The 16537-nt window shown below is 40.6% G+C and overlaps 1 protein-coding gene across 1 annotated transcript in view; it reads left to right on the top strand.

Annotated features, from left to right (window-relative positions):
- Positions 1–2648: 2648 nt before the first annotated feature.
- Positions 2649–16537, top strand: part of pde8a (phosphodiesterase 8A) — a 44023-nt gene continuing 30134 nt past the window's right edge. The window contains exon 1 of the mRNA XM_084016773.1: positions 2649–4276. Within this exon, the coding sequence (XP_083872899.1) occupies positions 4124–4276 (153 nt within the window). The 5' untranslated portion in view covers positions 2649–4123. The remainder of the gene's footprint in view (positions 4277–16537) is intronic.

The following is a 16537-nucleotide window of genomic DNA, read 5'->3' as shown; positions in this document are numbered from 1 at the left end:
ATGTTAACTGTAAAGTTAGTCAGCCAGCCTCATGTTATGTGCTGATATCAACTTCAAATAAATGTTATTATTATTATGTTATAGAGGTGTAACGATTCATTCGTTTAATCGATGAATCGATAGTCAGTCCTATAGATTCTACTAAATCGATCTGCTACAATAAATAAATAGAATGAATCGTTTTGGCTTCACCAATAATCGATATAAATGCATTTAATCGGATGAATCGTGATTCTTACTTATGATTAATGTTTTAATACGTTTAATACACACTCTCCCCCCCGGCATTATGTAGTCTATTGAATAATGTTCAAAATAACTGAGCAATGTTTGATTACATTCAGCATAAAATATTATGCAGGACTACTTTTTTCTAGAATAAATATGTTATTTTTCACCTTTCAGAAGAATACAGATAGTCTCACTCGCATTATTGCATGTTTATTTCATGGATATAGAATTTTGGTTACAAGTTACTGAATCGAATCGTGGTTTACAGAATCGAATCGAATCGAATCGTTACAAAAAAAAAAAATCGTCCTTAAATCGAATCGCCAACTATTGTATCGTTAATCGAATCGAAGTGAAGCCAAAGATTCATACCCCTATTATGTTATGTTTGTGGTATGTTAAAAAAAAAAATGTTACTACATAGTTTGTCCACCAGAGTGCAATGACAAGTATATAATGCTATCTATCTATCTATCTATCTATCTATCTATCTATCTATCTATCTATCTATATATATATATATATATATATATATATATATATATATATATATATATATATATAAATAATGTCCCTACTGCTACCATAACTGAGATCATTAAGCTGATAAACAGTACAGTGGTCCTAGAGATGCTTGGCTACAAGATGGACAGCAGTATCCCCCATAGAGAAACACCTCCCTGAACAAGACCCAGTAACCATCAATGGCAGACATCCAAAAGAGTGTCACAGCACCAGCTATGATCCACACCTACTGGCTAAAGGAACAAACTGCACTCCATGAAGGCCTGGCAGCACACATGAACCAGGGAGCACCCAGAGTGGTTAACCCAAGGCTGGACAGTCCTGCTCATGACGGACCCCCAGAACGGAGAAACTCCTCCCATCTCCCGGCCTATAACGGCCTCTGCACAACATGGAAGCTCCTGTCAGGCATCACTGCAACAAAGATGAGAAGGCACATGGATCAATACATGATCAGGGACCAGAAAGGACTGGTAGTAACACCAGAGGAGCCAAACACCACCTACTGGTTGACAAAGCAGTCACGTTTTACTTCCGTCTTGTGATGAAAAGCTGAACAAACTGTCCTTTCTTAACGTTAGGACAAAGTGAGCTCCATGCTTGAAATCCAATGCTGTGTTTTATTGTACTGGATTATACTGTACCATACTCATATGTGGTAAAAGCATTTAGTTTATTAAAGGGACTACGCGTGGGGATATTAGGCTATACTGTGCTCAATTAAGGTATTCATATTCTTTGTTCAATCATCTTGTTTCATTATTGTTGTGAACAAAAAAATCAACATCATAAGGTCCATTTTAAAATATAAATGCTATGAAAAAATAGAGATGAAACAAAGAGGTCCATTTACTGATTGGTCAGACAATTACTCAGAAACGTTTGTAATATTCAATAAATCATTTGAGTATTTTTAAAAGCAAAAACACAAAACCTTTTTATTGTTATCAACTTCTACAAGGTGAGGATTTGGTTGGTTTTCTTAATCGAGTTTGGGATTTTTGGATAGTTGGTTGGACAAGACTTGCAATTTGAAAGAAACACATTGGATTCTAGGAAAATGTGATGCGCATTTTTCAATATTTGTTAACAGGAATTAGTGATGAATGAATTGATCAAGTTGTTAAATGACTCAATGATGGAAATAACCATCAATTTCAACCCTGATAGCAATTAGGAGCCACAATAACGGTTTCTTCTGGACTGCAGCTGGTCTCAGCTACATTATCATTTTGGTATTTTCTCTGTACATTGTATATAATCTTTATACTATATGCACTTTTGCACATTCCGACCTTTGTGTTGATGACTGTACAGATCTTTTTAAACATTAAAAGTTGTTTATATAATTGTCATATTTGTATTTATTTATTTGATTATTAGCTTTTCTTTTTTTCTTTTCTATTACTATGTTTATTGTTATGCACCAACATCAAGGCAAACTCCTTGTGTGTGAAAAGTAAACCTTATGGCAATAAACTTGATTCTGACTCAACTCCAATAATTTGGTCACCGATGAAGTAACATAATAGAATTTAAATAATCTCGCATTACACAGTCTATTGATTCATTTATAATTTTGTTTTGTTCTTTTTTTTTTAAATAACATTCCATTAAATGTAATTCATTTTGGCCCTCTTGGTATTCCATACTTTGAGAGTCGACGAGAAAAATGTTTTACTGGGTGTTCAAAAACGTTTAACTACGGCTGTAAATTGTAATAATTGCGCAGCTACATTTCACCGTGAAACCCCACTAAAAGCAGCGTTCAGCCGGTCCGCACATGTGCGACGTGCAGGGAAACGTTCAGCCAGCTTTTTACCTGCCTTCAGCCCAGCGTTTGTCTGTGTGGGCGTTTTTGCTGCGTTCAAAGTTCCCACGGAAAGCGGAGGACCACCCAGCGGCGCCGAGCGCGACGCCGATTAGCTGCGCGGAGCTCATTTGCATTAACGTCAGTAAAGGCTGTAGGTCAATCCTTGCGGGTGCTTTTATTGGATGTGCCGCTGTCAAGCAGTGCTGAAGAATTGGAAGGGCAAACGCCAGAAAAAAGGCAGAGAAAAGACAAACATAAAATCAGCATTATGTAGCTCGGTCCTGCCTCGCCTCCGCTCTTTCAACCGTGAATAATCCTGCCGTCCGCGATTTCACATCCGAAACTTGTGGACACGGAGCGGTCTTGGGTTTTTTTTTTTGTTTTTTTGTTTTGTTGTGTTTTTTTTTTTTTTTTTTTTTTTTTTTAAAGATTTTTCTCTGGGTGTCTCTTAAGCGATTGCATTCTCCAGAGGCAGAACCTCCACATATGAGGCTACAGCATGACAGACTCTACATCCCTTTTTTCCTCCAGAATGAGAGAAAACCGCGGAGCCTGGTGACACTGTAGCCAACTGCACCCGGGTTTTGGACCTCTTATATCAGGCGGATGATCCTCAACCGGGCGGCGGATGTCTGAATGGAGATTTGCGAGCCGTCCGCCGAGATTTCTCCGCTTCCTAAATTGGCGAATTGGGGCTGATAAATGGAGTGTTGTGTCGGACTGCACAATGGCATTATGTTTCACGGAGGGTGTTTGATATCGGAGCGACCGGCCAGAATAACACCCCGCGGTGTGAATATTTCAGCCTGTTGATGATGAACCGCTCAGGACTGGAGCAAAGTGTCGTGAGAACCGGTTTATGGCCCATGTCTTGAGCTGAAGTGGGCAACCAGATTGTTTAAGAGAGGGAGAGAGAGCGATTAAAAAAGCATCATTTTTTTGATGGCTCCGGGGTGGGGGAGGACGACTACACATGAAACCTTGGACACACAAAATGGATAAAACTATTGCATGAAGCCGGCTTGGGGACTGCATGGTGTGTGCGTTTTTCTAAGGCCGAGGCTAGTTGATAACAGTGAAGTTGAAGGGAAAATGAGAAAATGGTGATGTGGTACGAAGAGGGCGAGAATAGGAGCCGGAGTGAGGTATAAAAAAAAAAAAAAATCGTCCACGGGGATCTGAGCAGCCCAGCTCAAGAATAACGGAATCCAAGTTTTCGAGGATAAGACAGCTGCTTTGATTAAAGACCTCCAATTAACTTCATGTGAGAAAGAGAGAGGGAGGAAATCAGCTTCCTGGTCAGGGGGTGGGGGATAGAGAGATATATTATTCATGCTTTGTGTTAGAGCAGTAGGAGAACCGGCGTTGCTGTGGCCTAGATGATACACACATATGTATTTATACACATTTTCAGATATTAATCCTTAGGAGGGACAGTGGACCTTAAAAAAGAAGAAGAAAGAAAGTGCGAATGACACTCGGATAGCCTCAAAGTAAAGCACTTGCGCAAAAAAAAAAAAAAAAAAAAAAAAAAAGGCTGAAGTGAGTTGAAGCATGGGCTGTGCTTCAAGTATTCATATCTCTGATAGGGTGGTCTACCACAGTGGAAAAGAGTCCGAGGATTCCCACTCACCCCAGCAGACTAATACCACTCAGCATCAAGGAAATCCTGCCTCGGGACTACCCCTAAAACCCCCGAGCTGCAAGGTGAGGGAACCTACAGTACACTCATGACATTTACAGACACAGCAACAATGTGTGTGTGTGTGTGTGTGTGTGTGTCCTATTTTTCATAATAGAACATACATATATACTGTATGATCCATATAATACTGATTCTGTTTATATTTCCATAAACTAAATGTTCACTATAACCGGAACATGTGCGTTACTTGAATTTTTTTTCTCATTTCCATGCTTGACATTTCTTTTTTTTTTTAATGTAGAGGAACTAGGCCGTGGTCCACGCTCAGTTAAAGGTCGTGGGGTCACAGGCCTTCACACTAACCTGAGGTGTTGTTCTCTGTAGTTTTTATGTAATAGTCACCAGGAAGCAGACATTTGTAGCGGTTTTCAGTTGCGTCAGATCTACACGACCTGCATGTTCTTACGGTTGGAGAAAAATAATACATTTTATAGAACGAAAATCTCAGCACAAAGCCCCGACATCTGTAGTCAAACATGGTTCAGTTGACACTGCGTTGACCTCTGCTTCACCTTTCTGCCACTTATGCTTTTCAGTAGGATGTGCTCTCTGGTGGAGGCCTAAACGTTGTGTTTCACTTTCAAGTACAGAAACATTAAGTTGACAGTGTTTGAAAAGTGATATCCAAATGGAAAAGTAGGAGCAGTTATTGAAAAGGATTGAGTGACATAACAGCAAAAAGTTTGCCATCAGTGCAACAGTTACATCATCACAAAAAAACAAAACAGTGGCGTTTGTGTGTTGGACCACAAATAATTACACTAACGGAAGGATAAGCTAATGTGCTGCGCCTGCTTGTATGCGGGGACTAAAAAAGGTGTTTTAATCAAGATGATGATGATTTTTGTGGTTATTTGGCATTCATGCGTTGTGTAAGAGGTCACATAAGAACTACCTATCAGTATGATTAAGATTAACAGGCGGATGTGTGTTTGGAGGTGAACAAGCTGCAATTTGCTGCAGCAAACTAAGATGTGAACATCCCGGCTTTGCTACATGTAGAAAACTGAGCAATTAAGCAATATTGATTTGAGAACGGTTATCTCCAAAGGAAGAAGGCCCAAGCAGGGGCACGTTGATGATGAAGTAGAAGGACGCTTGTGCTGTAATGTTTGCATGTCCATCTGCAGGTGGCTGCAAACACAAAAAAAAGTGTGATGTTGTGAATTTAGGAGTGTGTTAGTGCGTCTGTGTGTTGGCTGTTTTCATGTGTGCGTTGTCTGACAGACCGCCGGCTATTTGAGAGCCTCTGTCAAGCTGAATTTTGTAGCCAAATGTCACTGCAGGATGCAGTGAGAAGTCAGTGTGACAGATGCCCCCATGTCAAGACGCCCACTGTGCCTTTGATTGAATTAGTCCCCTGATTGAGTTAGACTAATGGTATACAAATGTCCTTCGGCTGGAAATGGTTAATCCCTGTTCTGCAAAAGTGTCATCTTTAACATCCACAGCGGTCGCACCCAGTGAGCGGCCCGGATTATTTCTACCATAATGTATAGAAACGTGTGTTATGGTTGCCTCCGCTGCTTGTTGTAGCTCCTGTGACTTCTTCCTCCCATATAAGAGATCAATAATCGGTCGCCCTGGGATTGTGTGCATGCACCACATATATTTAGTAAAGGCTTTTGCAAGACATTTTCATAAAAATCACTAATTTGTTGCATTTAAAGGGACAGTGCACCCCAAAATAAGTTTTTACTCTGACCTGTAGTGCTAGTGTAGTGTTTATTAATCTAGTTTGTGTATCAGTAAGCTAGTTTTGGAGGTATCAGTAGAGACGTCTGCCTCGTCTCCAATTCAATTTTAATTTCTTTCTCCCTAGACTTCAATTTAATTGGACCATAAAGCACAAATTCATACATTTGGAAAAACTCAGCAGTGATGTCTCTTTCCAGAAATCATGACCCGCTGTTCCTACATGAGTGAGCGGGTCAGACACATTACTGTTCAGTTGTTCAAATGTGTGCATGCATATGTGTTTTTGATTCTGGGGTGAGCTATCACTTTAATTTGGAATATAAGTGACTTTGAGAGATGCCACTGTTTTATTTTAAATATTAGAGCATCACATCCCAAACTGAAACAGTTGATATATTTGTTAATCCAATTCAATTCAATTTTATTTATAGTGTCAAATCACAACAGAAGTCATCTCAGGACACTTAACACATTGAGCAGGACTAGAATACGCTCAAAATTTCAAGAGTCAACACAATTTCAAATTCCCAACATCACCCAGGGGCAAGCGTTACAGCGACAGTGGCGAGAAATCCACAGAAACTATCAAGCGATAATGTCAACCGTTCTCGAGTTCAAGCATCTCAGATGAGCAGATTTGCTGGTCTTATTTTTCATATGTGACTGTAAAATTAATATCTTTGGGTGTTGGGTCGCTGGTCGGACGAAACGCGTAGTTTGATGACCTCACCGTGGGCTTCAGGAAATTGTTATTTTTCACTATTTTTAGAACAAACAAAGAGGAAATGAAGTGCGGACTAATCAATGATGAAAATAACCATGAGTTGCAGTCTTAGTAGAAAGTGTTATCAGATCGATCCACATCCTCTCAAATAGTTGTGAGCGTAATTATTAAGCGTTTGTGTTGTTTTTCGTGTCTGTGTGCATGTTTGCGGCCTAGCGTGTGTTTCTGAAGGGAGTGCGTATACACTCGGTAAAGTTTTGCGTATTACACAACTTAAAAAAGGTAAAACTGTGGTGTATCGTTGCTTATAGTTTTACATGAGAGAGAGTGAGAGGGCGTCTGCAGTGTGAGACAGATTCAAGAGAAGTTTGGGAGTGTGATGTGAGTCTTTGTCAAGGGTATGTTACCATCTGGGCTGCTCTGGCGATGATAAGACTCAAGTACAAGGTCCTGTGATAGTGGGCATTTTTTTGTATGTGTGACAGACAGAGAGAGACCTCAGCTAAACACAACACCATTTATCTGGCCTTGACTTTTCCCGTCTGATTGCCCCCACTCAAGGAAATCAAGTACCCCCCAACCCTCTCCGAACAGCTTATGTAGAATCAGTTTTACCATTACATCTTACTATAAATGGAACAGGACAATAAAAGGTGCTAAGCTTATAAGTGTCTGCAGAGTAAAACCATCTTGGTTGCTGCCTGATTCCAGCCTCTGCCATGCATTAACATAAGTGGTGGAATCACTCAGCCGTACCTCAGACTTCCCCATTAAACCCTCCCATCCCCAGAAGTGACAAGGCACACAAGGTTGCCTTTCTGAACTGAAGCCTCAGTTGGGGAAACACTTAACTGTCGCTGTAAGTCGCAGAACAGAACTTTAAAAAAATAAAAAAAGAGCGTGTTTTTTTTTTTAAAGCAAACAACTCTTATGATACATCTTGTGTAGTAAAGATATGATACACCGCTGACCTGCGGCCTCTCTCCTTTTGTTAGTTTTCTCTCCCACTGTTTTTGTGTGCGCTCTGGTCAGTTGCGTGTGTGTGTGTGTGTGCATGTGTGTGTGCGTGTGTGTTTAGTCTAAGTTGAGAGTCATTGGGTAATTTATTCCAGAGGAGGGCAAAGGCTCCGCATGGTGATGAATTAATCCACTGTGCTTTTTTTCTGCTGGCTGAGAGGAAGGAGACTGATATTGGCTCTTTTTCTTCCTCTCTCTATTTCACTTTTCTTTCATTTGGCTATCAAAGTTTCGGACCTCTTCCCCCTGTCTGTTATGAAAGACATGTGCTCTTACATATTACTCTCTTAATGTCCAAACTTAATACATTTATCTTCATCTAACTGACCGCTGTTTTTTTTTTTTATCATCACTATCGATTTAATACACAATAGGAGCAGTCTCTCTATGCACTCATAGAAATGCTAGCATTCAATAGACTTCAATGACCCTGCTTGTTTTCATCTGTACAGCTGCTGATTGGATCAAGTGATGGACTATGCTTATGTATATCAAGGATGTCATGTGTAAATGTACAATGGTCTTTTATATAACTTAAAGTATGGCACGTTGGCACTGCCATAGTCAGCGGTTCGATTCCCACTGGGGCAACGTTGTTTGTGCTGTAATCCACTATGGACAGGAACATTCACCCAAACAGCACATGCATGTTAAAGAAATGTGACATTTATGTTTGTAAGCTCATCTTTCTTGCTGTAAACGGGAGGGAAACAGCTAGCCTGTCTCTTTCAAACCTTTATTGTTTATTTGTACAGAAACTGAAGAAACTGTTTAGTGTTACTGGTCACCTTTGGATGGAGCCAGGCTAGCTATTCCCCTCTGTTTCCTGTCTTTATGCTAAGCTAAGCTAACCGGCTGCTGGTTGTAGCCTCAGATTTAATGGACAGACATGAAAGTGCTGTTGATCTACCAATCGGACTCTTGGCAAGTGAATACTTCCCCAAATGTACCAGAACTATTCTATTAAGACTGAATATTTGTATTTTTCTTCAATAATTGTCCCATCTTCAAATTCACTGAAATCAAAAGAAAAGTGGCCAAATACACACATACAGCCTTTAAATCTGAACGTAGCTGTTCATTATGTTTTATTTAAACATGGGCTGTCAAAATTAACGCGTTAACACAGGATAATTTGTGGAATTAACACGTTAATTAATGCATTACGCTGTTAGGATATAAAAAAAAAAACAAAGAGAGTCTAGCGTTACAGCGTAAATGCAGCAGGTCAGTCTTTGTTCCGCTTATTTGTCCGTGAATAAATGCTACTAGACACGCGCTAAGTTCCTGTGTCTTGTTGTCGGACAGCTGATAGAAGTCAAGGGGGTTAGCCCGACGTTAGCAACAACTCTAGCTGCTCCAGGAGTGTGTGATGGTGTTACAGCTGTGAATGTAGCAGTTAGCCCCGAAGTTATAAACAACTCTGGCTCAGAAACACTTAAGGTGGACTGACCTTTAAGGTGGACCAGCACTATTCTCCTTTAAGTACTCTGAGTACTATTTAATTTAACTGTAACTGATAGCATGGTTAAACAGTTCATTATTAATATCTGTCCTGCCAACTCTGCTCTGTTTGTATCAGGAAAACACAAAATTCAATGTTTTCAAAGTTACTGTTATAACTATGTTATTGAGTACTCAGTATCTGCAAGTACTCATATTTAAGTACTGTTTGATAAAAAAAGGTATCGGTGCATGTCTATTTGTAGAGGCTTCAAACTCCAGTACATACGCCTTCTGTCATTTATCTTTCCGTTTCCACAACAATTTACAGAGAAAATCTGAATTTTTCGTATTTACAAATGGCGATTAATCCACAGCTAACCTGTGATTAATCTGATTAAAATGTGTGATCTATTGACAGCCCTCATTTAAACACATGGTCATCTGCAGTGTGACCCCGTGTTTTCCTTCCTGTCTGGAGTGTCTGTATAGGGCAGCACAGGGGGATTTTTTGTTGCCATGTCATTTATCTCCTCTGGGCCATGAGCAGAAGGAGTTGAAAGGAAGCGAGATGGGGCCCATGGAGCACACACAGTCTGATTAATATATTGGCAGCAGCTCTAGAGCTTATCACCCCACAACATGTTTGGCTATAGAAGGAGATGTCCAAGAGTGGGGTGAAACACAACATTAGTACACTATTTGTACATATTGTATGTCCTAGAAATCTATTGTTGAGGATTAAGCAGCTCCGGCACTAGATGTAATGACACCAAAGTTTCCCACTGCCGACAGCGTGAACGTTGATCCTCTGTAGAACATCAAATTAGGATAATATAATAAATCCCTTTGTCACCTTATAGCGCATCTCTTCATCTCTGAGAGCATTCTGTCTTATGAGTTGTCACTTGGTGCATGTACTTATGAAGTACAGAACCTCCCATTGTTTTTTAAATAGTCTTAACAAATAAGGCCACATTCAAAGCTTGTTCTGCTCCCCCTGCAGGTTAAGAATTTAGTATCATAAGGTCAGCATGTGATATTTTCATGAGATTATGGAAATGGTGTTCTTCCAAAACAAGGCACTACAAGTGCTTACTTTGTAGCAGCGCTCTCTGTTCTCTTTCAGAAGCTCACAGGAATGTAGATGTGAGTGGGACCAGGTCCTCTGGTGGCCTTTCTGGCTCCTCCTGGACTGTGTCTCCCCAATTTCTGGGTTTGTAAGCTGTAAGCATCTGCAGGGGTGCGGTGTTATGCTACCCATGTGTATTTCAAATGTGTCAGATTACGGTTGGCAGGGGATTAAAGAATTTTTTATAACATCTTCATGTAACTTGTTTCTTTGGAAGTAACATTTTCATTTGATGCAGGACACAATTTACAGAATTTTTGATGTGGATGTTAAAATTTGAAATCTGCCAAATCTTCAATTGACAGTAGAGCCGGGACAAAGTCATTATTTTGCTAAGTTACATCTCAAGAGTCATTTCAAGAGTCCTAAACTTTGAGTTTGTAGTTATAATGCACTCTTCAACAAATGTAATGCCATTTGTGCCTCCAGTTTTTTCTTGACCACTGCGTAGTTTTCTTACACCAACGGATCTCTAATTTTCCCCCCCCAAACTGCCGCTCAGTAACTTGGATACTGTCTGATTGGTTCGCACAACGAGATCTGGGGAATTAAGTGACGACTTGTTGGGAATGAAGAGTGTGTTCGTGGCACAGTTGGTCAGTAACGTACTCTTTAATATTTGGGCTTGGGGAAAGGTGAAAAGTATTTCCAAGTTAAACGCCAAAGTCTAAGTGAAGAAATAAGTAAGTGGTGTTTAAGTCAAGATGTAGTTGGGACACTTTTTGGGTTTTGTCAAGCTTAGTTTAATGACATCAGGTTTGTGATTTAATGCTGACTCGAATCCAAGTTATCGACTTGAGTCTTCTGCTAAATAGTCATACAGAGAACAGTCAAAGACAATTAAATGTGTAGTTTGACAGTTTGGGAATACCTAACAGCACCGCTTAAGCTCATTAATTAAGGTTTGCTTGTTGAGTCTGTCCAAAAACTGAAGTGTAAAAGCACCAAGCTGTGGTTGGCATATGTATTTCTCTGCCGAATGCAGTGACTTACGCATGTCGTAAGGATGTCTTGATAAAACCACAGCTTATTGTTTTTACATTTGTTTTTGTGAATGTTTGAAAAAAAAGTGTATCATGTTTATAAGTATTAGTGGTGCTTTTAGGCTCATTTTGTTACCTTTATGCTAAGATAAGCTAACCGGCTGCTGGCTAAAGCTTCATATACAGTATAGACGCAAGAATGACATTAAGAGCAATTCCCAAAATGTCAAACTATTCCTTAAAAATTAAGTCAGTAGTCCAGAAGAAATTAATGCATGATTGTTTCCAGACTTCAGACTTTCAGACTGTTAAATTTCTCTTCTCTTCAATATTTAATAGTCTGCAAGACCTTCTGCTTGGTAACACCTACACTGTGTTAGCCACTGTTTTTGTGAATGGACCTTTGAGATACCACTGAGATGTCATGTGCATACCCTATATAAGACCTCCCGAGGTCTTCATCCCACACTAAAGGGGAGTTTTGAAAAGTACACCATATGCCGAACACAGCATCGTTGTTCTTTCAAAAGAAGAGTTCATTTGAAAGTCATCTCTCATGCATAGTGTCATAGTTTTAGTCTCCCCTGATTGAGAGCCCTATGTGGCAATTGTGGACTGCTGCAACCGTGCAAATCGCACTGTGTTAACAATGCTAACGGTCATGTAAGCAGCATCTGGTTACTGGAGTACTGGAGCATTTTTTTCATGCTCCGGCACACCACTGTCCTTGCAGCCAGAATAAACTGAAGAAAGGTTGTGTACGGTACAGTGTGTTTAAGTCTTCCTGGGGCAAGATTTACCAAGCACCACGAATTGTTAGATTTAGTATTAAATTATAAACCTGATGGATATTTCACTGCAAAATTTGGCAGTTGATCTGTCACAAGTTTAGAATCCAAAAGCTTCGGGGAGCTTTGACTTCATTTTCAGCAAAGAAGTGCTGAGCAGACAAGAGCCTCACTGGATTGAAGTGAAGACGCCTGCAGCTTATTGGCTGTAGTAAACATGCGAGACACTCCTTCACCTGCTGACCACCGCATTAAGACAGCAATGCTGGTCTACTTGTTTGTTCTAATGGACGCAGCTATGACGCAAAATGCTCTGGAGGATGTCCTGCAATGTGTGTGTGTGTGTGTGCGTGTGCATGTGCGTGTAAGTAAGTAAACAGTTGGTAAAAGTAATTTCTGACATAGTCTTATGTCAGAAGTCAGTTGCAGTTGTTACCAAACCTGTTTGGTCATTTCATGGTGTGACATATGTGAAATTGCAGATTTAAAATAAAGCTAAATTCCATTAGATTAAAGCCATAGGACACCAAGAAATGTTTCAATGGAAATGATTATACGACCTTTCAAAATAATTGATATGCGCCAGAGAAATAAAGACAGACAATTGAACATACTTGAGTTCATGGTAGTGATACAATAGTTAAACATTCCTGCACGTCTGTCAAAAGTTCCTGCGTCATTTATTGTGCCTGCACCTGCCTGATTACATTCCTAACAGTCGTCCGTTAACATTGTGCAGTGTAACCACAGTAGCCGTACCTATATGGAATGCTATTCCGTAGTTTGATAATACAAATGGTGCATTTATCTATATGGTTTGCTGATTTCCTCCACATTATTCCTGCTACAGTCACAATAGTAAAAATGATCAGGTCCCCTTTTCCGAGAATCTATAAATGAGAAGCCATGAATTTAGTTTTTATTGTTTCCTTGTTGGGTGTTTTCATATCAGTGCTACATCACATCACTCTCTACTTAGTGTCAATCACAGGAAAATTGGAAGCCGTTGCCAGAAAAGAATTCCTTGAAAACATGTCCTGCCTTTTTGCATTCATGTGTTTCAGTATTTAATTCAAAGTTCATAGAGTTTTCTTTTTTTTTTTCAATTTACAGCAATGTACTGGGTAAGGTGAGAAAGAAAGGTGTAGCATCACAGAATGCATTGCAAGCAAGACACTTATGTCCATAAACATCAAATAAGTTAAAGATGGAAACTCACTTTGCATTCAAATTGATTGAATGTGATTGTACTGTATTTTATATTTAAACTATGTCCTAATAACCTGAATAAGAACACTCTTAATTTAAATGTGAGGGCTAGTAAAGAAAGAAGCACAAAGAGGTGGCTTGGATTCCCATTTGGAATTTCCAGAAGGTTTTAGAATTCACTAATTTCGATAATTATAAACCACCGTTTTACAATTGGGATTGCATGTGTTTATAAAATTCAAACTCTCTTTGCTTGCATATTTCGTGCTAGTTTGAAGTTATCTAAGATTCTCTTTCATAATATTCTTATTGTGATAGTAGTATATTGGATGCAGTGGCAAACAGATACATAATTTAATATCATTTAATGGAAAATATTAGATTTATCATGACAGGAAGTTGCTGTCAGCCTGGTTTAACCTTCTGGGGTTATTTCACTACTAGGGTTTTTTGCTTACTACTGTAAGCTTTTATTTTCTACCCCTAATCCGTTTATTTTAATAATGCAGCAGGATATTTTGCTTTAAAAAAAACCTGGGCTGTAGTGTATGTGTGCTTACAAACTTTCATGAATGTGTGTGTTGGCATGCAGTCATCAAATCCTCATTCCTCACTCAGCGTTTGTGTGTGTGTGTGTGTGTGTGTCTGTATGTGTGCGTTTAAATCAAGTGTAGTTTGTGTGCCAAGCCCGGCGCTCCAGCTCGTGTCACTCACTGATCCCTCATGCAACGGTGACATCAGTGCTCCTGTTTTAGCAGGTGAAGAGGAGGGGGAGTCCGGTGATTAACTAATGCTCTCGCAGCAATCTGAGGAGCTCTGGAGAACCGCCTCTGGTATTTAAAAAAAAAACCTCTAAGTTGTTGTGTAGAGGTAGAGTCACGCAAAGATGCCGATAGAGGAGGGGTGGCGTGGCCGCCGTGGGCGTATCGCTAATTCTAATCTTCTCTTTAGGTCACAGGGTTGGCGAGGTGATTATGATTGTACAGTTTTTTTGACTCTGACATTAAAGTGATTGTAGGTTAATGATCTCTTAGTGAGGCCTGGTGGTCTTCTTAGTTTAGTTTGTTGGTTGTCTTGTTGTTGTGTATTTAGCTGGACTGAGATGGATGAGTGGCTGACTGCAATGGAACGGTTCCCGGTAAGATTACACTGTAGTGTCACTGGACCAGGCAGTGTCCCACTTAGACCCAAGCTCCTTTAGCTTGTCCTTTTGCTTTATTGACCTTACCTGGAATGAGCCTATGAGGAAGGAGAATCCGACTACGCGCCGCCTGATCGGCAGCTGCCGGTGGTTCACAGAGCAGTAGGGGGGGGGCAAGGTGAAAGAAAAGTGTAACGATGTGATCAGAAGTATCCGTAAGTGTATTTTATGTACAGTAAAATCAGGGAAACCAGTACGTAGGCCTCCAGTAAGAGTGGTGTTGAAGGAGGCTGCTGGGGGCAGAGGAGGAGGTTTTAGTAAGGGGCTGCTCCAGAGCGAAGAGAGAGGATGGCTTAGGATTGACCAGGTCTTATGGGGATTTCAGGGTAATCTGGATAAGGACAGAAATACTTTGAAGGTGAACACTGGAGAAAGTGCTCAGCTTCTCACAGATCTGCCTTTAATTAATTTACACACAGATACAGAGCACTCCATGTAAATATATATAATTATTACATTTTAAAACATTTTTTCACCATGAACATAATGTAATCATGTCAAAGACATCTGTGTTGTGTTGCAGAGATACCTACTGAAGTAAGCGATGCTAACCAGCTAGCCCCGTCCTGTCTTGTAATACCATCTGTTCCTCGAGAGGCACCCAAAGCACCACTGGCTTGTCAATAATATATCTATAATTTGTTAGTTTGTTTATTGGATGAAATCCATCGTGGCAGAAATGAGAAAACAACTCTTCCCTGCTGCCAGGAGACTACTTTGCCTCCAGGAGATGGAGACGGTCCTTCAGTTGGCAGTTACCTCGCGTTCAGCAAGAACGAACCACAGCGGCGGGCGTCTGATCGGGTGGTGGGGGGGTAGAGAACCTTATTTTCTGTTGATGCCGATTCACACTGAAAATCCATCACCCGGAGCCACCGCCGTATGCCCTGCTCCCGGCGAATCGGTCCCACGATGGCAGGGACGACAAAAAACAACAAGAAGAGTTGTTCCCTTGTATCTGCAAACTGGGACCCAAAAAGATAAACGGCATAAAAGCATAAAAGCAAAGATGGCCAACATAATATGTGATAATTTTATATGCTAATGTTATTATGGCTGGATCTCAGAGTATATTAGTTTGGTTGAGGACTCTTGTCCTGCTCCCAGTTAGTAGTTCTTTTTTTTTCTAGAAGTGAAATGATGCCCCCTCTATGTCTTTTTGCATGTGGCTAGGGGATAACACAGTGCACCTTTAAAACGGCAGTACATTGTTTTCAACCTGGGCAGGAGACGGCGTATTGGATTTAATACTAGTTAAATATCGGAAAGCGATACAAATTGGAGGTGTGTGAGTTAAAAGAAGTTGCATTTAGGAGGCAGGAAGGTCTAATGAAAAATGAAAGAGATCATGGGAAATGTAGGACGCAGTGTTTTTGGAGCTTGAAGTGCAATAATAAATGGCTGCATTACCCCTTTAACCACGCATGCTTGCTGCTGTATAATTTCCAGAGGCTTGCCTTTCATCACCATAAAGGCTCAGGGGATGTCGTACTAAGACTCCAGAGTTGGATTTTGCTCATATTGCTTTTGGATCCCCAAAATCAGATAATAAAAGTGGTCAGGGTCATAGATTGGACACACTACAACGTTCATGCAAGTCATTTGAAAAGGGGAGCTGGGAAAATAAGGCAAATTTAGATAAATACAGCCATGACAGATGCATAAAAGTCGAGGACATCATTAAAATATCATCCGTCTATTGAAATGAAGCCACAGCAATCCCAGCTTGGCAGTTAGCTTACATGCAGCGACGTAGCGGCTAGTGCACTTCTCTCCGTGTTTAATGAGTGCGTCTCTCCTCTGCTCCTGCTCGTCTTCACATATCCCTGAAGGCCAGCGTGTGAGGGCTCCGAGCGCAGTCTCTTATCCTCGTCACTTGGCCTGTCGGCAGGAGCTGCTCCACTGCCAGGCCTCAGTTACTCTCCTTGGCACAGTGACGCACGGATCGCATACACACTCGCGCCGCTATGGACACAGGGTATGCTGCACGCAGGCCTAGGCAACGTCACCAGCTGAGGGAATGCAGCATGTACTCTGATGTCACAGGCGTATACATAGACTGGATGGA

Source organism: Eutrigla gurnardus (assembly GCF_963514095.1).
Source record: "Eutrigla gurnardus genome assembly, chromosome: 1".
NCBI classification, from domain to species: Eukaryota; Metazoa; Chordata; class Actinopteri; order Perciformes; family Triglidae; genus Eutrigla; species Eutrigla gurnardus.
The sequence above is the reverse complement of the archived record's forward strand: the minus strand, read 5'-3'. Positions and strand labels throughout refer to the sequence as shown.